The 25,589-nt window shown below is 35.4% G+C and overlaps 1 protein-coding gene across 8 annotated transcripts in view; it reads right to left on the minus strand.

Annotated features, from left to right (window-relative positions):
• Positions 1-25,589, minus strand: part of BLTP1 (bridge-like lipid transfer protein family member 1) — a 207,902-nt gene that overhangs the window by 130,957 nt on the left and 51,356 nt on the right. For all 8 annotated transcript variants that reach the window (XR_016393200.1, XM_089911536.1, XM_089911537.1 and 5 more), the window contains 9 exons: positions 23,944-24,100; positions 23,457-23,535; positions 20,547-20,638; positions 19,119-19,236; positions 13,207-13,362; positions 12,845-12,942; positions 10,144-10,322; positions 9,872-9,978; positions 8,654-8,859 (listed from right to left, as the gene is read on the minus strand). Coding sequence is in view for 7 of the 8 variants with exons in the window: in XM_089911536.1 (XP_089767662.1) it covers positions 8,654-8,859; positions 9,872-9,978; positions 10,144-10,322; positions 12,845-12,942; positions 13,207-13,362; positions 19,119-19,236; positions 20,547-20,638; positions 23,457-23,535; positions 23,944-24,100 (1,192 nt within the window). In the remaining variant the exon portion in view is untranslated. The remainder of the gene's footprint in view (positions 1-8,653; positions 8,860-9,871; positions 9,979-10,143; positions 10,323-12,844; positions 12,943-13,206; positions 13,363-19,118; positions 19,237-20,546; positions 20,639-23,456; positions 23,536-23,943; positions 24,101-25,589) is intronic.

Raw genomic sequence — 25,589 nt, forward strand, 5'->3', positions numbered from 1 at the left:
TTTTTTATTTTTTACATAATTTTAAAAGGTTATACTCCATTTACAGTTATTACAAAATAATGGCTATATTCCCCATTAAAACTTTTTTTTAATAAGAAAAACATATATGTCATATATACCCTTAATCCATGGTTACTATTTGCCACCACTGATATGCTATCACTACTTAGATTCAGATTTCCTTCTTCCATTAAGAATAAATACAGGAAGATGGCGGAAGAGTAAGACGCGGAGATCACCTTCCTCCCCACAGATACATCAGAAATACATCTACATGTGGAACAACTCCTACAGAACACCCACTGAACACTGGCAGAAGACCTCAGACCTCCCAAAAGGCAAGAAACTCCCCACGTACCTGGGTAGGGCAAAAGAAAAAATAAACAGAGACAAAAGAATAGGGACGGGACCTGCACCAGTGGGAGGGAGCTGTGAAGGAGGAAAGGTTTCCACACACTAGGAAGCCCCTTCCCGGGCGGAGACTGCGGGTGGCGGAGGGGGAAAGCTTCGGGGCCGCGAAGGAGAGCACAGCAACAGGGGTGCGGAGGGCAAAGCGGAGAGATTCCCGCACAGAGGATCGGTGCCAACCAGCACTCACCAGCCAAGAGGCTTGTCTGCTCACCCGCCAGGGTGGGTGGGGTCTGGGAGCTGAGGTTCGGGCTTCAAAGGTCAGACTCCAGGGAGAGGAATGGGGTTGGCAGCGTGAACACAGTCTGAAGGGGGCTAGTGCGGCATGGCTAGCCAGGAAGAATCCGAGAAAAAGTCTGGACCTGCCAAAGAGGCAAGAGACTTTTTCTTCCCTCTTTGTTTCCTGGTGCTCTAGTAAAGAGGATTAAGAGCGCTGCTTAAACGACCTCCAGAGACGGGCGCAAGCCACGGCTAACAGCGCAGACCCCAGAGACGGACATGAGACGCTAAGGCTGCTGCTGCCACCACCAAGAAGCCTGTGTGCGAGCACAGGTCACTATCCACACCCCCGTCCTGGGAGCCTGTGCGGCCCGCCACTGCCAGGGTCCCGTGATCCAGAGACAACTTCCGCAGGAGAACGCACGGCACTCTCAGGCTGGTGCAACGTCACGCCGGCCTCTGACGCCGCAGGCTCGCCCCGCACTCCGTGCCCCACCCTCCCCGCAGCCTGAGTGACCCAGAGCTCCCGAATCAGAGGCTCCTTTAACCTGGTCCTGTCTGAGCGAAGAACAGATGCCCTCCGGCAACCTACACGTAGAGATGGGGCCAAATCCAAAGCGGAGACCCCGGAGCTGTGAGAACAAAGAAGAGAAAGGGAAATCTCTCCCAGCAGCCTCAGAAGCAGCAGATTAAAGCTCCACAATCAACTTGATGCACCCTGCATCTCTGGAATAACTGAATAGATAATGAATCATCCCAAATTGAGGAGGTGGACTTTGAGAGCAAGATTTATTATTTTTTCCCCTTTTCCTCTTTTTGTGAGTGTGTATGTGTATGCTTCTGTGTGAGATTTTGACTGTATAGCTTTGCTTTCACCATTTGTCCTAGGGTTCCGTCCATCTGTTTTTTTTGTTATTTTTACTTAAAAAATTATTTTTCTTAATAATTATATTTTATTTTAATAACTTTTATTTTATCTTATTTTATTTTATTTTATTTTATTTTATCCTCTTTCTTTCTTTCTTTCTTTCTACTTTTTCTCCCTTTTATTCTGAACCATGTGAATGAAAGGCTCTTGGTGCTGCAGCCAGGAGTCAGTGCTGTGCCTCTGAGGTGGGAGAGTCAACTTCAGGACACGTGTCCACAAGAGACCTCCCAGCTCCACGTAATATCAAACGGTGAAAATCTCCCAAAGATCTCCATCTCAACACCAAGACCCAGCTTCACTCAACGACCAGCAAGCTACAGTGCTGGACACCCTATGCTAAACAACTAGCAAGACAGGGACACAACCGCACCCATTAGCAGAGAGGCTGCCTAAAATCATAATAAGGTCACAGACACCCCAAAACACACCACCAGACGTGGACCTGCCCACCAGAAAGACAAGATCCAGCCTCATCCACCAGAACACAGGCACTAGTCCCCTCCACCAGGAAGCCTACACAACCCACTGAACCAACTTCAGCCACTGGGGACAGACACCAAAAACAATGGGAACTATGAACCTGCAGCCTGCAAAAAGGAGACCCCCAAACACAGTAAGATAAGCAAAATGAGAAGACAGAAAAACACACAGCAGATGAAGGAGCAACATAAAAACCCACCAGACCTAACAAATGAAGAGGAAATAGGCAGTCTACCTGAAAAAGAATTCAGAATAATGATAGTACAGATGATCCAAAATCTTGGAAATAGAAGAGAGAAAATGCAAGAAACATTTAACACGGACCTAGAAGAACTAAAGAGGAAACAAGCAATGATGAACAACACAATAAATGAAATTAAAAATACTCTAAAAGGGATCAATAGCAGAATAACTGAAGCAGAAGAACGCATAAGTAACCTGGAAGATAAAATAGTGGAAATAACTACTGCAGAGAATAAAGAAAAAAGAATGAAAAGAACTGAGGACAGTCTCAGAGACCTCTGGGACAACATTAAACACACCAACATTCGAATTATACGGGTCCCAAAAGAAGAAGAGAAAAAGAAAGGGATTGAGATAATATTTGAAGAGATTATAGTTGAAAACTTCGCTAATATGGGAAAGGAAATAGTTAATCAAGTCCAGGAAGCACAGAGAGTCCCATACAGGATAAATCCAAGGAGAAAGATACCAAGACACATATTAATCAAACTGTCAACAATTAAATACAAAGAAAACATATTAAAAGCAGCAAGGGAAAAATAACACACAAGGGAATCCCCATAAGGTTAACAGCTGATCTTTCAGCAGAAACTCTGCAAGCCAGAAGGGAGTGGCAGGACATATTTAAAGTGATGAAGGAGAAAACCTTACAACCAAGATTACTCTACCCAGCAAGGATCTCATTCAGATTTGATGCAGAAATTAAAACCTTTACAGACAACCAAAAGCTGAGAGAGTTCAGCACCACCAAACCAGCTTTACAACAAATGTTAAAGGAACTTCTCTAGGCAAGAAACACAAGAGAAGGAAAAGACCTACAATAACAAACGCAAAACAATTAAGAAAATGGGAATAGGAACATACATATCGATAATTACCTTAAATGTAAAAGGATTAAATGCTCCCACCAAAAGACACAGACTGGCTGAATGGATATAAAAACAAGACCCATATATATGCTGTCTACAAGAGACCCACTTCAGACCTAGAGACACATACAGACTGAAAGTGAGGGAATGGAAAAAATATTCCATGCAAATGGAAATCAAAAGAAAGTGGGAGTAGCAATTCTCAAATCAGACAAAATGACTTTAAAATAAAGACTATTACAAGAGACAAAGTAGGACACTACATAATGATCAAGGGATCAATCCAAGAAGAAGATATAACAATTGTAAATATTTATGCACCCAACAGAGGAGCGCCTCAATACATAAGGCAAATACTAACAGCCATAAAAGGGGAAATTGACAGTCACACATTTTTAGTAGGGGACTTTAACACCCCACTTTCACCAATGGACAGATCATCCAAAATGAAAATAAATAAGGAAACACAAGCTTTAAATGATACATTAAACAAGATGAACTTAATTGATATTTATAGGACATTCCATCCAAAAACAACAGAATACACATTTTTCTCAAGGGCTCTTGGAACATTCTCCAGGAAGATCGTATCTTGGGTCCCAAATGAAGCCTTGGTAAATCTAAGAAAATTGAAATCGTATCAAGTATCTTTTCTGACCACAACGTTATGAGACTAGATATCAATTACAGGAAAAGATCTGTAAAAAGTAACACATGGAGGCTAAACAATACGCTACTTAACAACGAAGTAATCACTGAAGCAATCAAAAAGGAAATCAAAAAATACCTAGAAACAAATGACAATGGAGACACGACGACCCAAAACCTATGGGATGCAGCAAAAGCAGTTCTAAGAGGGAAGTTTATAGCAATACAATCCTACCTTAAGAAACAGGAAACATCTCGAATAAACAACCTAACCTTGCATCTAAAGCAATTAGAGAAAGAAGAACAAAGAAACGCCAAAGTTAGCAGAAGGAAAGAAATCATAAAGATCAGATCAGAAATAAATGAAAAAGAAATGAAGGAAACAGTAACAAAGATCACTAATACTAAAAGCTGGTCCTTTGAGAAGATAAACAAAATTGATAAACCATCAGCCAGACTCATCAAGAAAAAAAGGGAGAAGACTCAAATCAACAGAATTAGAAATGAAAAAGGAGAAGTAACAACTGACACTGCAGAAATACAAACGATCATGAGAGATTACTACAAGCAACTCTATGCCAATAAAATGGACAACCTGGAAGAAATGCACAAATTCGTAGAAATGCACAACCTGCCAAGACTGTATCAGGAAGAAATAGAAAATATGAACAGACCAATCACAAGCACTTAAATTGAAACTGTGATTAAAAATCTTCCAACAAACAAAAGCCCAGGACCAGATGGCTTCACAGGCGAATTCTATCAAACATTTAGAGAAGAGATAACACCTACCCTTCTCAAACTCTTCCAAAATATAGCAAAGGGAGGAACACTCCCAAACTCATTCTACGAGGCCACCATCACCCTGAGACCAAAACCAGACAAAGCTGCCACAAAGAAAGAAAACTACAGGCCAATATCACTGATGAACATAGATGCAAAAATCTTCAACAAAATACTAGCAAACAGAATCCAACAGCACATTAAAAGGATCATACACCATGATCAAGTGGGGTTTATTCCAGGAATGCAAGGATTCTTCCATATATGCAAATCAATCAACGTGATACACCATATTACAAATTGAAGGAGAAAAACCGTATGATCATCTCAATAGATGCAGAGTAAGTTTTCGACAAAATTCAACACCCATTTATGATAAAAACCCTGCAGAAAGTAGGCATAGAGGGAACTTTCCTCAACATAATAAAGGCCATATATGACAAACCCACAGCCAACATCGTCCTCAATGGTGAAATACTGAAATCATTTCCACTAAGATCAGGAAGAAGACAAGGTTGCCCACTCTCACCACTCTTATTCAACATAGTTTTGCAAGTTTTAGCCACAGCAATCAGAGAAGTAAAGGAAATAAAAGGAATCCAAATCGGAAAAGAAGTAAAGTTGCCACTGTTTTCAGGTGACATGATACTATATAGAGAGAATCCTAAAGATGCTACCAGAAAACTATTAGAGCTAATCAATGAATTTGGTAAAGTAGCAGGATACAAAATTAATGCACAGAAATCTCTTGCATTCCTATACACTAATGATGAAAAATCTGAAAGTGAAATTAAGAAAACACTCCCATTTACGATTCCAACAAAAAGAATAAAATATCCAGGAATAAACCTACCTAAAGAGACAAAAGACCTGTATGCAGAAAACTATAAGACACTGATGAAAGAAATTAAAGATGATACAAATAGATGGAGAGATATACCATGTTCTTGGATTGGAAGAATCAACAATGTGAAAATGTCTCTACTATCCAAAGCAATCTACAGATTCAATGCAAACCCTATCAAACTACCAATGGCATTTTTCACAGAACTAGAACAAAAAATTTCACAATTTGTATGGAAACACAAAAGACCCTGAATAGCCAAAGTCATCTTGAGAATGAAAAACCGAGCTGGAAGAATCAGGCTCCCTGCCTTGAGACTATACTACAAAGCTACAGTAATCAAGACAGTATGGTACTGCCACAAAAAGAGGAATATAGCTCAGTGGAACAGGATAGAAAGCCCAGAGATAAACCCATGCACATATGGTCACCTTCTCTTTGATAAAGGAGGCAGGAATGTACAGTGCAGAAGGGACAGCCTCTTCAATAAATGGTGCTGAGAAAACTGGACAGGTACATATAAAAGTATGAGATTATAACACTCCCTAATACCATACACAAAAATAAACTCAAAATGGATTAAAGACCTAAATGTAAGGCCAGATACTATCAAACTCTTAGAGGAAAACATAGGCAGAACACTCTATGACATAAATCACAGCAAGATCCTTTTTGACCCATCTCCTAGAGAAATGGAAATAAAAACAAAGATAAACAAATGGGACCTAAGGAAGCTTCAAAGCTTTTTCTCAGCAAAGGAAACCATAAACAAGACCAAAAGACAACCCTCAGAATGGGAGAAAATATTGGCAAGTTAAGCAACTGACAAAGGATTAATCTCCAAAATTTACAAGCAGCTCATGCAGCTCAATAATAAAAAAACAAACAACCCAATCCAAAAATGGGCAGAAGACCTAAACAGACATTTCTCCAAAGAAGACATACAGATTGCCTACAAACACATGAAAGAATGCTCAACATCATTAATCATTATAGAAATGCAAATCAAAACTACAATGGGATATCATCTCACACCAGTCAGAATGGCCATCATCAAAAAATCTACAAACAATAAATGCTGGAGAGGGTGTGGAGAAAAGGGAACACTCTTGCACTGCTGGTGGGAATGTGAACTGGTAAAGCCACTATGGAGAACAGTATGGAGGTTCCCTAAAAAACTACAAATAGAACTACCATATGACCCAACAATCCCACTACTGGGCATATACCCTGAGAAAACCATAATTCAAATAGAGTCATGTACCAAAATGCTCATTGCAGCTCTATTTACAATAGCCAGGAGATGGAAACAACCTAAGTGTCCATCATCGGATGAATGGAGAAAGAAGATGTGGCACATATATACAATGGAATATTACTCAGCCATAAAAAGAAACGAAATTGAGTTATTTGTAGTGAGGTGGATGGAACTAGAGTCTGTCATACAGAGTGAAGTAAGTCAGAAAGAGAAAGACAAATAATGTATGCTAACACATATATATGGAATCTAAGGGAAAAAAAAATGTCATGAAGAACCTAGGGGTAAGGCAGGAATAAAGACACAGACCTACTAGAGAATGGACTTTAGGATATGGGGAGCAGGAAGGGCAAGCTGTGACAAAGTGAAGGAGTGGCATGGACATATATACACTACCAAAATTAAAATAGATAGCTAGTGGGAAGCAGCCGCATAGCACAGGGAGATTAGCTCGGTGCTTTGTGACCACCTAGAGGGGTGTGGTAGGGAGGGTGGGAGGGAGGGAGATGCAAGAGGGAAGAGATATGGGAACATATGTATATGTATAACTGATTCACTTTGTTATAAAGCAGAAACTAACACACCATTGTAAAGCAAATACTCCAATAAAGATGTAAAAAAAAAAATAGAGCATATATATAAAATGTACAAAAATCAAGAAAAAAAGAATAAATGTAGTAAGACTAACAAGTCAATTCATAAAAGTAATATAAGGGGTACTGTTATCCAACCTTATGTCCGCAACATAAGAAATAACATGAAGTTTTAATATTACTGAAAGGACTTTGGCCTGACACTTAGAGTTGCTATGTAGTCTACATCTTCAGAAGACCTCTCATTTCCATAAAATGTCCTCATAAATTACAATGCACATTCACTAAATACTCTTCTTAGCATTCTTTGTAATAATAATGCCAGGCCTAGTTTCTATTGGGGATTTTGTGGAAGTCAGTTTTACAGTCAAATACAGGGCAATTTTTTTTTCTAGTGATGTATCCTTTAGAATTTCTTGATGTTTAATTTCAATAACTAAGAAAAATATAATCTCAGTTACATGAGTTTTTGTATTCTCTGTTTTCTTTTATATATACATACATACATAATACATGTGTCAAACCTAACTTCCAGAAAGTTTTAAAGTTCTAACACTGATACTAAGTAGAACATAAGTTATACATTAAAACTAATGAAAAAAAAGTAAGAGACATTTAAGACAGGATTACATCTCCATGTCAGCATGACACTAAGCCAAAAATAAACAAACAAAACAAAAAAAAACAACTTAGAGAGGTACATGTGACATATATTCCTAATAAAAGGAAGCAGAGAGTTCATTGGGTTAGAAGTTATTTTATAAAGTATGTCAAAACTTAAAAATTTTAAATTTGTTTCAGTAGACACTTCATACAAGTTCTGAATTAACTTGATGAATATAAATACAAATATTTAGCACAACAAACTTCTGACACTACTAAAAAGTTGTTGTAAAGTCTGTAATGCATAGTCTGCATCAAAACATAATAAACTACCAACATGGGTAACATATATGGAACAGAATTTATAAAGAAGTCTAAAACAAAGGTGTGTCTTTCTTTCTCTGTGTTCTTTGTTATAGTCCTCTTTTTTTTGTTTATGTATTACTATGTAATTTTTTTAGTTAAAAAAATTGAGGTTCAATGTACATGTGGTAATGCAAAAACAGAGTTAATACTTCTCTAGTAGTATTCAAACTGATATTAGGGCTTCCCTGGTGGCGCAGTGGTTGAGAGTCTGCCTGCCGATGAAGGGGACATGGGTTTGTGCCCCGGTCCGGGAAGATCCCACATGCCGCAGAGCGGCTGGGCCCGTGAGCCATGGCTGCTGAGCCTGCGCGTTCAGAGCCTGTGATCCGCACGGGAGAGGCCACAACAGTGAGAGGCCCGCATACCGCAAAGAAAAAAAAAAAAAAAAAAGGAGGTTCTTTTAAATCTTACCTTTATACATAGAAAGGCATTTAATAGAGGTCCATAGAGAGTTATCTGAGAATCTGGAGAAAGTTCCATTTCTACATGAAGTTTATCAGGTGGAAGTTCTGAAGGATCAATAGGTGGACGTGAAGAAGTAGAGGGAGAAGAAACAACTCTGTCTGTTTTCTGGGATGGCCTTAATACAGATAGCATTGTTTCTTCCATTTCTGACACTGGAATAAATTGAGGAAAAAAGAATAGTGTTTGAGGGGTGAGGGAGGAAAGCACCTCTTAAAAGTTCTTCAAAGAACTAGTCACTAAGAAATTCTATTTTGCAAGTATGAAAGCAACTAATGCTGCTAAAGTATCTGTAGTATATAATGAAAACAAACCTGAAAGATTAATAGTTAAGAATGCAATAAAGTATGGACTTCATTGAAATATGTATAAAAATACATAAATCAAACTTAAAAAAATCAATGAAAAGTTCCCATTAACAAAGGCAACATTCTCATCAAGTTCTGTCAATATACTGTAAATCTGGGTCACAATTAGGCTTTAACTATACTTAGGCATTAAACTATAAAGTTACTTTCACATAAACAGCTATTCAAATACAGTGTGACATTATCAACATATACATATGAGAAAGTTACAAAAGCTATTCTTAAAAACTGAACTCACTGGAAAAATACACAGGAAATATCACTTGACTCTAATTCCACTTTGGATCCAAATAAAGCAGCACTTAAGCCTCAGGTAAACCATAAATGATATAACAGTTGTCAAAATGCATTAAAGAAACTAACATTTCACAAAATCAAGCGCTTTAAATATATAGATTTACATATACCTAACTTCATACTCCAGCTCTGCTTCTTCTAGCTCAGCAGACCTTGAGAAAATTACTTACTTTCTCTGAGCATATTTCCTCAACTCTACAATGACAATAATAATTATAACATCTATCTCACAGAGTTGCTTGAAGAGTTAAATGAGATAAAGTAAACCAGGAAACAGCTTGGCCTAGTATTTGATATATATAGTATTTGATATAGTACTTGATACATAGTAAATGCTCAATGAAAGTTAGCTGTAATTATACCAAAATCCTTAAAAGATTTTAAATGTATAAAATTGCCAGTAGATGCATTTCCAAATATTTTTAATTTCTCCTTGTATCTTCGATGTTTATCAATTATAACACTAGATATTTCAACGTACAAATTATATAAAAACACTTACATGACTGTTTTAGCTGTTCATCTGCTTTTTGTGGATAAATTGGATGCCATGTGTAATCAATTGTAAGCATGACACTTGGGACAGTCCAGCATTCAACCCAACCAGCCCTTTGAAGATAAAAATAAAGTTTCTAGTCTGGTACTTATTCCTTTGATTGTATACAGACACCAGTTACAGATAATCAAATTTTACTGTCATTCTTTTAAAGAATTAGAAGAGTAATTTCTCCACATAAACACAAAATACTTAGATCACTAATATTAAGTACTTACTTTTCTTGAGTAATATTCCGCCATTTTGGTTTCACTGTTTTCTGGCCACTTTGACATTCAGCAGGAATACCAGTATCATGAGTCATTTTATTTGGGTGGCAATTCTTTACCAGCATAAATAATGAATATTTACTAGGGTGGCAATCTGGTAGAAACAAATGAAGATCAACATCTTCTCCCTAAAAGATAATTTATAATAACCCAAAGTAACAAAATAGGTACATAAATTTGTTAGGTTACTATTTACAGGCAAGCTTATCTATAATAATCAATTAAACAAAAAATAAACATAAATTTGAAAAGGCTGGTTTTACATTGAATAATCAGGTAAGTAACTGGAATAAGATCTTACATTGACTGAAACTAAATTCTGCTTAGAAAGTCAAGAAAGGGACTTCCCTGGTGGCGCAGTGGTTAAGAATCCGCCTGCCAATTCAGGGGACATGGGTTCAAGCCCTGGTCCAGGAAGATCCCACATGCCACGGAGCAACTAAGCCTGTGTGCCACAACTACTGAGCCTGTGCTCTAGGGCCTGCGAGCCACAACTACGGAGCCTGAGTGCCACAACTACTGAAGCTCGCGCACCTAGGGCCCGTGTTCCACAATAAGAGAAGCCACCGCAATGAGAAGCCCGTGCACCACAACAAAGAGTAGCCCCTGCTCTCCGCAACTAGAGAAAGCCCACGCACAGCAACGAAGACCCAACATTGCCAAAAATAACAAATTAATTAATTAATTAACCTTCTTTAAAAAAGATAATAAAAATAAAATCTCTAAGAAAAAGAAAGTAAAAAAAAAATCAGGGAAATAAACAGCACAGTTTCCAGAAAACAGTAAGAAAATTATCTTCCATGGATTTCCTTGGATATTTTGCATGTAACTCAGTAAAAAAAATTAAAACTCAGCTAATATAAGCTTAGGTGGAATATGTTCTGTATTTTTAAAAATATGATTGTCTATTTTGATTCTAGTAAGTCTTGGTTCCTCAACTGCCTTGTAAGAATTATAGCAAAGGATCTTCACTGAGTTTCACTTTTTTTCCTTATAGGTCCCTGAATCTTTGCTCATTTTGATGCTTGGTTTCTTAACAGGCAGCACAGTGGGGTGGTTAAAAGAGTGGAGCCCTAAACTATACTGCCTGGGCTCGAATTCTAACTTGGCCACTCACTAGCTATATGACAAGTTACATAAACTTGCCTCCCTCAGTTTCCTATTCTGTAAATGCAGATAATAACAACAACTACTTCAAGAGGGTTGTTCTGAGAATGAATAAATGAGTTACTACACAAAAAGCACTTGGAGAAGTGTTTGGCACAAAGAAGATGTTAATACTTGCTGGCTGCTCTTATTATTGTTGCTATTTTTTACCTTCATAACCTCCATCAATACTACAACTACTAATGATTGTATACCTTAAAGTTAGGTGTACCATGAATTCTGAACTCCTAAGAGCTGGCTTTTGGATCACGGGGTTTATTCATTGAATTCATGGTTAAAATTAGGAATGAAATACAGCTGACCCTTGAACAACACAGGTTTGAACTGCACAGGCCACTTACACATGGATGTTTTTTCAACAGTAAATATTACAGTCCAACACAATCTGTGGTTGGTTGAATCTGCAGATGCTGAACCTCAGATAGAGGAACCAAGGATATGGAGGATATAAGGAGAACTGACTCTAAGTTGCACACGAATTTATGACGGCAGGGAGGGTCAGCGTCCCTAACCTCCACATTGTTCGTCAACTGTATAGAGAAATGTAAAATCCAGTTCACAGACTAATATTAGAGCTAGAATAAGTTCTAAAGAGAACATATAGATTAGTCACAGAGGTCAGAAATGAGCTCTAACAAAATAATCGACTCAAGGAATTATTTTATTTTTTTGCCCAGCTTTTTTTTTTTTAATAGAAGTATAGTTGATTTACAATATTATATTCATTTCAGTCATATAACACAATTCAGTATTTTTATGGATTACATGCTATATCAATACAAAGTTATTATAAAATATTGACTATATTCCCAGTACATTACATCCCCATGACTTATTTTATAACTGGTAGTTTATATCTCTTAATCTCCTTCACCTACTTTACCCCTCCTCCTTCCCCTCCCCCCTCTGGTTACCACTAGTTTGTTTTCTGTATCTGGAAGTCCATTTCTGTTTTATCTGTTTTATCTGTTCATTTGTTTTGTTTTTTGGATTCCAAATATAAGTGAAAACATACAGTATTTGTCTTTCTCTGTTTGACTTATTTCACTAAGCATAATACCCCTCCAGTCATCCACGTCATAAATGGCAAGGTCTCATTCTTTTTTATGGCTGAGTAATACTCCAGTGAGTATATATATCACATCTTCTTTATCCATTCATCTGTCAATGGGCACTGAGGTCACTTCCATATCTTGGCTATCGTAAATAATGCTGCTATGAACACTGGGGTACACATATCTTTTCAAGTTACTGCCCAACTTCTTAGGGGAACTTGGGGAACTTAGGGGAAAGGCAGAATATTACAGTTAACTACAAAAAAGAAACAGGCAATTCTGTGCCACTGAAGTTAGTGAACAATGGTGGAAAACCAAAATACTTCAAGGTGGCAACAGGATGGGCAGGAGAGAGTAAAGGTAAGTGCTGGGAAATCAAACTTACTAATAAACCTTGTGGAATAAACAATACATCCAATTATACGTACTCTTAAAGAGAACTTGGTATTACATGTAGCTGGAACAAAGTCCGTAAACGGCAAAGAGAAATCAATGTTTAGTGTTTCCCCACAGGCTGCCAGGTACACTGCAAAAATAAATAAATAAATTTACTTTTAATTTCAAAAAAATTTTAAACAAAAACTGCCTTAAATACACACCTAAACAAAATTAAATTTAATATGCTTAGTGTAATACAAATTCTGAAATAGTTCTCTGAGAGTCTTATAAGACAATGGAAAAGAAGATCAATTCTAGTATCTATTAAAACTATAAAAATCAATACCAGTTTTCTTTGCTGGTATTTGTCTTAATGAACAGAATACTAACCTAATTTTTAAAAAGTACTTACCATTTTCCTGTTGTTTAGTGGAACAGTCAATCCAATTGTGCTGATTAGCTGCCCAAATCATTTCAAATTGATGAAACATGATTTTAAAATTCCATGTATATGGAACAAATGAAAAAATGTCTGGAGCACTATCACTTGACCAGTCTTGAATTAAATCTAAAATTATTGCGGTAGGAGACAGAATGTAAAATTAATTGAAATTCAGAAAACAAAATAAAAATATTCTAACACCAAAAAGTTTCCTATTGTTATCTAAAAAGAACTTTTATACAAAGATATTAAAAAGCTGATTAAGATGTAGCTAAATGATTTGACAGTAAAAATGCTTACTTACTAATCACAGTTCCAAATAAGAAAACTTTTATGCATTTCATATACCTATTATGTTTTTAAAGAAACTTCAGAAGAGGAAAAAAAATTACCTGATATTCTGTTACCAAAATACATAACATTGTGGATATATCTCATCCTAGTTCTTTTTTCTATGTAGATTTTTACACTACCCTAGATGTACAAGTTATGTTACTTTTTCTCATTGAACTCAAAATTTTGCCATGTTATTTCGTACACATTAACAAAAATTTTGTTCATTAAAAAGATTTGCAAAGATTTACTTAACCATTTACTGTACTTGGATATTTAGACTTTCTTAAAATTTCTGTTATATATAATGTTATCATGTATATTTTCATGCAAGATATTTTACATATTCAGGATTATTTTCTCAGGATAGATTTAAAATATGGATTTGCTAGGTCAAAGTTTATGAATTTTTTAAGGCTATTATAAATCACAAAACTGCTTTCCAAGAGTAGTAGATCCATTTATGCTCCTATTAGAAATGTATGGTCAACTATCCATTTCACTGTACCTGCTCCTGCATTATATTTCTTTCTACCTCTCTCCCTTTCTCTATATTTTTTGGGGGGGCGGGCCGGGAGTGGGGGTGATGCGGCTTGATAATTGGTAATTGAAAAATGCTCTCTCACTTTAATTGAATTTCTTAATTACAAGTAGGGTTGAACATTATTCGCATTGTTTTATTCACAAAACAAATACGTACAGAATGTCTACTGTGTCCCAGACTCTGTTTTAGACTGTGGGAATACAATGTGAACAAAACAAAGACTTGGCCTTAGAATTATAGTCAGTCATATTTGTTGATTGCTGATTTACTGTATTGCTGATTTGTTGGTTTAAGTGTTGTTTTTTAAAATTGTGTTCATAGTCTGCTCATAGTTCATAGTTCTTAGTCTGCTTATCCTTTCATACCTCAATTTTTTTTTTTTAACCTCAATAGGCAAAAAGTCTTTACATAAAGATGTTAGCCCTGTTCTATCACAGTGCTTTCCTCTACTTTTCCTCTGGCATTCACATTATTGCATGCACTGTATACTCCCAGCACTGATGTCCTTCAATAAATGGTCTCCTCCTAAAAGGTGTCAAGCTCATCTTTGTATACTCACAGTACATAACACAGTGCTATAAAATCAGAACTTTGTGTATTTGAGAGAGGGAAACAACTACAAGTACCATTGTTATAGCACAAACTCTGACAACCAGACAGTCCTGGGTTTAAATTGTGGCTTTATCATTTTACTAGTTACATAATCTTGAACAAATGACTGAAATGCTGTCGGTTTTCTCTTTTACAAAATGGGGACAACTTCACAGACTTATTGTGAGAATTTAGATGATATATGTGAACTTTTAGCACAGAAACTGCCACAAGATAAGCACTCCACAAACAGTAGCACTTAGTATTAAAGATATTCTAAGGAAAAAATAATTAAATATTTAAAGTAGTTTCCTTTGAATTTTAAAGGATATCTTTAAACTGAAAAATATTAGATTCAGTAATGAAATCAGATGTCAAATATCATATGAACTCATTTAAAATTTAGCTGCAATGTACAGAAACTTGTGCACATATATTAGATTCTTCTCTTGATAAAATAGCAAAATAATACATTTGATATCAAATTTTAATAACAATTTAAATTAATCTTAGTAAGATGCAGTTTTACTATATCAACGATAAAAGGCATATATGGCTATTAACCTGTTCTAAGACTAGAGAACAGAAATTTCCACTTAATGATTTTACTTTAAATATATTTTTATTTCATTTAACAAGCAATCACAGTAGCTCATCATACCTTATAGTATCTATGCCTACTTCTAAAATTTTACTTCTACATACTGCCCTACCTAACTAACCTGACTGCATCCCTCCTATCTAACTTTATTCTTTAACACAGCGTTCAGCACTTAAGAGATGCCCAAAAGTCATCTCTGGGATTAGCCAACTACACAATACAAATTCATCATTCATCAAGCTGATTTTCACACTTTTCTTCCTCATAAACATTTTTGGTTCTGCACTTTTACTCAAACTATTCATCCCTTCTAAAATGAACACATTCTTTGGTAACCTCTTCGTTGCAGAAAAACTCTAACCATCTTTAACAACAGCATGACACTACAGAGACAGTACAGAGTCTACTACAGTCAAAAAATTGTTCTTAACTGTCTCTTCCACTTACTAGCTTCATGAGTCTGCCCAAGTCATTGAATGTTTCTTCAATTTCCTCATTGTTAACTCAAGGATAACAATAACAGCTATCCCTTTTCAGAGTTGTTGTGAAGATTATACCAATGAACATGCTTTGGAATGTTGTATGAAAACATACTATGCAAATTTTAGTTAATATTACTGAGTTCATTTACAAAGACCATTCCCGATCTTAATGTCCTTCTTTACTTTCTCTAATTATCTTCAGATCGTATTGATTTCCTCTGTATCCACGTCTTACGTGCATTTGTTAGCTTTGAAATTCATGCTTGCACTCAATGTGTGTGTGTGTGTGTGTGTGTGTGTATACTGTTATGTATTGTTTTATTTGTCTAAGTCTAGTACTACACATGCCAATATACTTGAGACTGACAAATAAATTCCCATAAGCGCTATCCCTATAAGTTCTCTCTGCATTGAGATCATGGCTTATATTTGTTTTGACTCATTATTAACAAGTGACTCTCAACTTATACTGGTTGCATTTATCTACTTCATACTACTACCTAAAAGACTGAGCTATAATTGCTAGTAAAATAAACACAAATTCAAATAATCTACTAATCATCTAAGAAAACCAACATAATTTTATAGTTTTTAGCCAATTTCTATTTTAATGTCTTATTAGTTTTTTTAATATCTTATCTAAACATCAGTATATTCTGCAATATAGTTTCCCTATCAGCTTATACAATATCTTTACTGACAAATATTAAAAATTATGGTAACAAAATATCTTTACTAGGAACCTCAAAAACTGCTTCCGATATGTATTTCTCTTTAAACCAAAAGCTGCTCTTATTACCAGATGGTCTTACCAAATAAATTTATTTATTTGGAAGCACTTTCTTGATGACGGCCTTAATCGTTTAGATAATAAAATTTTAGAAGTTGTGAAGTTGGTAATCTAAATATTAGTCTGGGAAAAAACTCATCTACAACTCACTTTATAATTAAGTTGATAGGCCAACACCCTACAAAATGTCCATCACCTGGTACTGGGGCTTTGCAATACCATTATATTTTCTTCTCCCATTATCAGAGTAAACCTAAGTCAATTTCATTATTGCCTGTAAAGACCACTTTTGCCTTTGTTTTACATCTTTCATTCCTGAGGCTCTATATTGTATTTATCATGAAGAGATCTCTGTCCCACATTGAAATCTCTTAAGAACAATTTTATCCCACTAATAACTGGCATGAGAATGGGTCTTGAGGCATATTAGGTATTCCCTCACACAAAATAGATAATTTATTTTCTGCAAAAATCTGTCAACAGAGAAATGTAAAACTGAGAAAAGAGAAAAGCAATTCAAACACTATGACCAAGTATGTTCTCTCCAAGGCTAAATTAATATCACTCTCTGATAGTATCTTTTTTAAAGAATAAATAAGTTTTTGAAGGACTCTAGAAAGATTTCAGAAGTAATATATCTAAATGTTATAGCAGTTAAATCTGGGAGATGAGAACTTAAGTTTTGTACCTTTCTATATTTTTTAAATTTCTCCAAATAAATTTTAGAAAAAAATAACTAAAAAAGTGAAGTTAAATAGGTATAAGCATAAAGATTAGAGAAAGAAAATAATTTAAGAAAAATCACAATTGTAATTTAGGAAATGTGTACTTGTTTAACTAATACAATATTCAGTCTAAATGTAAGCGCTACTACAAAATAAAGTTTAAATTTTGAGAAATTTATACTTCTACTCCAAGTATTCTTGGCACTGCTAAAGTCTGAGATTGTGAAATTCTGGAGGAAAAACAATGTGAAGTATTGAATGCTTGAAAACACTGGGTTTTTTAAGTTTAAAAAAATAATTTATAATTTAAAAAGTCTAAAAAGAAAGAAACTGCAATCTATTTTAAAAGATTAGCAAAGTTAGAAATGATAAAATCTTAAGTGAGAAGGAAAAGACTATGCATAGAAGCTATCTATATAAAAACAGATTCTTGAACCAGACTATTTGGGTTGGAATCCTAGCTTGACTTAGTCGCGTAACCCTGGACAAATTGCTTAACCACTCTGTAACTCACTGCCCTCATCTGTAAAATAAGGATAATGATAATAAAATTGACCTCAGAGAATTTATGAGGATTTAATGATTTAATATGTGAAACTGCTTAGAACAGAGACAGACACTAATACACACTGTAAGTTTTAGCTATTATTTTTTTCATAAATCTGAATTAAGTGGTACTTATTCAATATTCAGCTTCACTGACAAAAATTTAACTTGCCAGGGACTCTGTCAAAGTTTCTACTACTGGGACCTTGACTTGAGCCTTGGAGAAGAATTATACAACTGCAAAAATACAGAATCATTCTATCTAATCCCCACGATAAGGCTCCTGATCAAAGCAAAATACAAATATAGAAGACTAGTGATTGAATATATTATAGTAATGGCATTATTATAAAAGGCCAAAACTCTAGCAATAGCAAAATTAGGTTAGAAATTGTTATCCCTATTTCACAGATAAGGAAACTGAAGCTTAAACAATTAGGAAATTTGGCCAACATCACATTGCTAGTAAGTAATGTGAGGACAGGGAAACCTGTGAATATCTTAATGACTGCTATACCCACAAATATTAGTACTCAGCACAGAATGCTTGTAAATGATCGGTGGGTGGATGGACGAACAGATAAATGCAGCAATCAGTCAAGCAAATATTAGGAGTTCTGGGGTAGCCACTGATCCTAGAAAAGCAGACCAACTCTGGCTAAACTTCTTACAGAAAGGCTCAAAAAATGCTTATTTTTATGTAGCAATATTTATGTCATTCAGAGACTAAGACCACATGTTCCCATAATCATAAAATAATGAGTAGCTATCATAATATGCTGCAAGAAATAAAAGAATTTTTTCCACCTAATGACAGCATCAACTCAATTATACATGCCAACAGAAAGGAGTTAAGTAGGGACTCCAAATACAAAACTAACGTATTTGACTATTTGAATATACTGTCTGTGGATTACTAACTAAAACAAAATAGTAGAGCCACAATGATGCCTAATTCAGGAAGAGAAAGAAACTGATTCATCTTCCCCAACTTACCCCCCACTAGACTGACACAAAAATGAGTTCTTGCACTTCCTCCTAAGCTCAATTTTGGGTTCATATTTTCCTTGTTTGGGTTAGAAGACAGCATAGAACATGTATATTTAAGTTTTTCCTTTGATAAACTTGGCCCCAAAAGAAGTGTAAAAGAAAGTATGAATTGTGTCATCAAGTCCCTATGTTGAATCTAAAAGCAAAACTTATTGACTATAAACAAGTTTACTATGATAAATCTCAGATCTCATTGTATTTATACTTATTAGAAAATTACCTGTGAAGAAATTCTTCTGTGCAAAGATGAAGTGGTAGGTGGCTTTATAAACCTCTAATTCACACTGCCATGTCTGTGGCATGTTCCATATTCGGGGGTAGCTGGCATTGATGTGAAACTGCAAATCAAATGTTAAGTAAAAATGTCAGAGGTTAAAATATGACATTGTGCGACAGCATTAGAAATGAACTCGCACAAACTGGTGAGTAATTAAAACTTATTTTCCTACTGAGCCAAACAGAATGTCCCTTAGAGGTTTTAATATTGCTGTGGCTAAAGGTCAGTATCCATGGTTACATCCAGCTCCTTAAAATACTAAGCCATGATGTGGCCAAAAAACTTTAAGAACAAATCAGGCTACAGTTTTGATACTGTAGCTAAACAGAGTAACAGCCAACTTCATTAACTCTTCTTTAAACCTAATCTGTTAAGTGAGAGGCTCGGGTCAGGCAGGGTAGAGTGCAATGCATACTGTCACACAGAAGTTTGGCCACCAGTGCCTCCTCGGTTCTTATTTGACAGCACAGTAGTTATAAATCTGACATGATGCTTTGTGGTATATTCCACCTGCCAAAGCTTGGCAATTCTGCAAAGGCAAGAGCTGCCTGGCCAGGAATACCATTATTGCACAGCACCGTTTATCAGCAATAGCTCAGGAATTCATTAAAATGCTGAATATTCATATTTATAGTATTCATTATATTCTTGGTAACTGCAAAATTTTCTTAATTTACATATATCATATATAAATATGCTTGTTTAGACAAGCAATTAAGGACCTAATGATATCATCTAATATAAAAGAATCCTCTCTAAATATCAGCCATTCTACACAGTGACTTTTGTTATTATTGTTGTTATTACTGTCATCCCTGAGAAAAAATAATAATCTGCTTGATTAATGAGTTCCTGACCTGCAGTTTTCAATCATGAGCATTTCCATATTTATTCTGTTTCTAATATGGAGCAATTCAGGGTATCAATAAGATTTTCTTCCTTTTACCTTATTCATCAAGTAAAAAAGGACAATGAATTATTAAGCCCTGAGAAAGAATCTAATGGGGCCAGAAAACATACAGTAAAAAATTATCTTACTTACAGCATAGGAGACAGCTAGTCTAGCCACACAATGAAGTTTAAAAACAATACACCGAGAACTTTTCACATTTCTAAAGGCCAAAAACCCATGTAGTGTTGCCTTATATTCATTTCCCCCAAAAGAAGAGCAACAGAGAGATGCCAAAGGGAGTCCACAGCATTGGGAATCTACACCTCTTCCCAAAAACATGGTCAAGAGCATCTGGTTGTTCTTGAATGAGAAGACTGACCATTTGATGACCTCCTGGCCATTAAAATTTTATATTAAAAAATTAAAACCAAATTTGCATTTTATGGATGTAGGCATATCATCATACACTCTAGACTTACTGCTAACATTTCTGCTTCTAAAAGAGTCCGGTATTGCATGCTGGTAGTGGCATCAACATGTAAGAGTTGTCCTTTAATTGCAGGGGTGTAACCTAAAATAAGTGAAAACATAAAAATTAAGAACCTAAAGAAATATATACATATAATTAAAAATTTTGGACTGGAAACAAATTCCCCCACCACCCAAAGAAGCAATTCCTGAAAAATGGTAATCAGTCACTATTTAAATACACCCCCAGTAATGTGGAGTATACTATCTAATAGGCAACCGTTCTCATTTCGGACAGCTCTGATGGAAAAGAGTTCCATCTTCATATAAGGTCTATCCTGACTCTGCTTTCCAGTGCAAAACTACAAGTCTATTTTCCAAATGATAGTGTGCAAATATTTAAGACTGCTCCCATGTCCTTTTTTTCACTGACTCAAGGGTACATATTTTCAACTACCCCTTAAGTAATGACAGTTGCTTTTATTTTCTTTTTTTTTTCTGGAAATTAAAACACCAGCTTTATTATAGAGGTATTGAAAACATGGCTTTGAATATCCCAATAAGAAAATCTTGAGTTAGTCATAGCTACAGATAGGCAATGCTAGAAATCCAAATCTACTCCACCACCCAGGACAAACCCTTTCACTAAATGACTTCGAAGAGTCTGAAATCTGTAGAAAAGACAGTATTAAAAAAAAAAGGGACTAGGATGGATCTAATATATCATATCCTTGTTCAAAATCCACCCATCAGGGCAAGTATAGGTAGGAGAGAAGTCAGGAGATTGCACAAATAAATTATTGAAAAAAATGTGTAATGACAGTTGCTAAACAAAAAAACTAGTCCTTACATAGTGACAGTTACCAAACAACACAGCCCCACTCTGAATAAAAGCAGAAAGGTTCAGAGTATTTCACTTCTTTTCTTGATGGACTGCCCTCCTATGAACACTAACACTATGAACATTCTTATATGGCTAATTCAACATGCATCCTGCTCTGGGCATTTTTTTTCCCCCAAACAACTGAATCTCTGGGACCAGTTTTTAAATGTTTTCAAATTATATTTTGTTATTGTCTAAGAACTAAGTCTATTTTTCCCTTTGAAGACAGTCATCTTAAAAGCCACCTAACCTTTACCAATAACTTGACTGGGTTTTTCTCAGACACTTAACTCATTCAGTTCAACAGTCAGTGTGCTGTGGCACTTCCCATGAATTCATAATAGGTATATGCTCAAGATATTGATGCCTCAGTCCTCAGATGGTCCCTTTACCCCAGTGCACCAATAAATGTACCTCCCAAAAATCTGTACAAATATTATTTCCTATATACATCATCAGTTTAAAAAGGCAGAGGGACTTCCCTGGTGGCGCAGTGGTTAAGAATCCGCCTGCCAATGCAGGGGACACGGGTTCAAGCCCTGGTCCGGGAAGATCCCACATACCGCGGAGCAACTAAGCTCGTGCACCACAAGTGCTGAGCCTGCGCTCTAGAGCCCACAAGCCACAAATGCTGAGCCCGCGTGCTATAACTACTGAAGCCCACATGCCTAGAGCCCGTGCTCCGCAACGAGAAGCCCCCACTCGCTGCAACTAGAGAAAGCCCGTGCATAGCAACGAAGACCCAACACAGCCAAAGATAAATAAATAAATCAAAAAAAAAAAAAAAAAGGCAGAAGCACTCCCTTAACTGAACCATTCTCAATTCTGTGCAACCCTCAACAGCCTCTTCCTCTACAGAATTACAGATCCTATATATCAGTAATTAAGGCTATCCTGAAAGATGCTTCTTTCCAACTGACTACTCTGAATCCTAGAGAATCTCAAGCATCTGCTTCAAGACTTAGGTTATTCTTTTAAAAGTAACTAAGATAAGGTTTTAGTTCTTCAGTGTAATAGCCCTAAAGTTACGGGGAAAAGATATACTATCTCATTCTCAGTCACTTTTTCAATTAATTATCTAAGCAGGCAGACTCAACTGCTACCTTTTTATGCAAGCTAATAAATCTAGTCAACACCTTTGCCTGTTTTCTTTTTATCGTAGCAACAAAATGAGTGACAGAAACAAGAAAAGAGAGCCAAGAATTACATAAAACTTATTCTAATTATACCTAGCAATAGTAACATTGCTGTTCAGTAATTTAAAAACATTGGTGAGTTGCTACTCTCCATACCCTCAAGAAAGTGAAGAAATAAAGCAGAATTTCACTTCAACTGGTCTCAATTACAAATGTAATAAGAGGATGGGAAGAACAAGGAGAAATGAGGGAGACTATATAATATTTTGATAAATTTAACAATAAAGTATTTAATCATGTTACTGATTAACCTGTATCAGAGCCCAAATTTTAAATTCATAATGAACTTAGATTATCTTAGCTCAGATAAAACTACAGCTAATCAGGGCATGACTTAATATTTTAAATATGAAATATTCTGCTTTCTTAAAGTTATGCTATTCAAAGTACCCAGGTTACTTCCTGACAAAAATCTACTAATAATATAACCTAAAACAAAGCCTATTAGTCATTCAATCTATTTCTGCCCATGGACCATGTGCCAGGTCCTGGGTTTGGCACAGGTATACACCAGTGAAAAGAAATACATAGTACCAGCCTTCACAGAGCAACAGACTAACAGGAAAAACATACACTAAGCAAATTACGCACAAACTTACAAAAGAAGTGTAAGGTATAATGAAAGCACAGAAAAATAAGACCTAGCTTGATTAAAACACTTTTCCCTTCTCTCCAAGTGCATGAATAATATAGTATTTACTAACTACAGGCACATCAAAATATAATAAAAAGTTGAAAAAGAAAACCCCATTAATTTTAGTCTAACTGGATTAATAATTATTTATATATTAATTATTCCCCTACTAATCACTTAAAACAGAAAAACACTCATCATAGCTTACCATTTTCCTCGACTGTCATTGGAATATTAATTTCTAAATATGAGCCAGCTCCTACATTTACATGTACAGCATTTGTTTCCTACCAAAAGCAAAAAATAATTCATGAGACATTTATTATAATTACACTCCCATCTTTACTTTTCAGTTATTATCAAAGATAAAATTTAATCATCAATAATATTAAATAGGTATTAAAAGTTCCTAAGAGCAAAAGTTCAAATTTATACCAAAAATATACTAAAACAGTTTGGCCAGATTTAAAGGAGAAAATGAATCAGACTATACTATAAAGGTCTATTATTATTAATTAACTTCTTTCTACTATTTGGCACTTAATGAAAGTAACATACGTACAATTATTGGGGATGGGGGTCAGGGAAGCTCATAGAAATGAATCTGAGTATAGGACTAGTCACCAGAAAGATACTCTGGAAAATAATGTTCAAATTTTACACATAATTTTCTACTATATTATTTCAATAATTACCCTATTTTTGGTAAACAGCAAGTCAATTGTAGCATCTGCAATAATATTCATTCGTAGTTCAAAAGCAAGGATCTGTCTTGGTCTCCCAGGCTGTGCAATTTCAGAGACTTTCAGAACTTGATAATCAGGAGGGAAGAAGAACTTCCATAAACAATCTCTAAATAAAGAGGAAGAAAGAATAATGACAAGTTATTCAAATAAAATTACCTCTGATAAGAGACAAAATTAGTATTATAACTTTCTATTACCACTGCTATCTTATTTAACAATTAGACATAAAATTGAAAAAAAAATTATAAGTCACAAAATAACACCTACCATAATTTCCTTTCAGTAAAATGAAAGACTGTTTTATACTTCCAGAGATCAATGAGCTTTGAGCACTTAATATACTACTATCAAATAAGACATAGGTAAGACCAAATTTGCACTATTCAAACATACTGTGAAAAATTAAAGACTTTCTACAGGTATATCAATTGTGCAAATGGCAAAGAAAGAGCTGAAGGCGGATGGCTTAATTAGAATCATTCCACTCTGGACAATTACTACTTAACCTTTCTGAGGACACTCGCCTGCTTCCTCACCTGTAAAAGAGGATTGTCATAACCAGTCTCAGAGAATAGATCCAAGAATTAAATGACAACATATATGAAAAAGACTTGGCAGTACATGGCACGTGGAGAAAGTGTATTTCTATTATTTTCATAATCACTATTAATCAACGTTATAACAATAAGAGTCTAACGAGCAATAGATTTCTAAAAAGAAGCAAGTGTTTGGAGGCTAGGGCTCTCATGTATTTGCCTCCCCATATCATTTGACAAACATGAAAGAAACCAAGAAACTTTCAATTCATAGCCTTCTACATAATTAAAAATTAGCATGTTACTCATACATTCAGAAAAAGTATCAGTTTCTGAATTTTAAATAGGAAGAGCTGAGGAAGGAGTCATCAGTAACAGGAAATGCTGCTTGGAATAAACTGCGAAAAATCAGATCAACAGAACAAAATTTGCAAACTGATCCATTATAGACACGAAAAGAAAATTAAGTCTGTAAATGTTTTGGCTAAGACACAAATATATAAAACTAAGCTTTCAAGACAAAGAATCCATCTGATCATTAGGTGATCATGGACTATAAAATGGGTAGCAGGATATAATGAAAAGAGCAGTGGACTTGAAGGGTTGGTCTGAATCTTGGCTCTAGATGCTATAGCTTTACTATCTTGCCCGAATCACTGAATTTCTGTGTCTTCATTTTCTCACAGGTATAATCAGATCACCACACCTGTCCTTGTGTCTCTCACTGTTATGAAGATCAAGTATGAAAATATAAATGAAAGCAATAAAAGGCCAGACAATATCAGGAATATTTGCATTATTATAGTTATCATTAAGGAGTAAGCACGAATTTATAAAGTTTATAGTTCAACTCTGTCATGAAAACTCTTAAAAAGAAAAGCTGAGTGTCTTAAAGATTCAGACACAAGAGGGAGGGGATATGGGGATATATGTATACATATAGCTGATGCACTTTGTTATACAACAGAAACTAACACACCACTGTAAAGCAATTATACTCCAATAAAGATGTTAAAAAAAAAAAAGAAAATCATGTAAAGGTAATAGAACTGACATTAA

Source organism: Delphinapterus leucas, chromosome 5 (genome assembly GCF_059928025.1).
Source record: "Delphinapterus leucas isolate spDelLeu-1000000601 "Yukka" chromosome 5, BTC_Dleu_Yukka2, whole genome shotgun sequence".
NCBI lineage: Eukaryota > Metazoa > Chordata > Mammalia > Artiodactyla > Monodontidae > Delphinapterus > Delphinapterus leucas.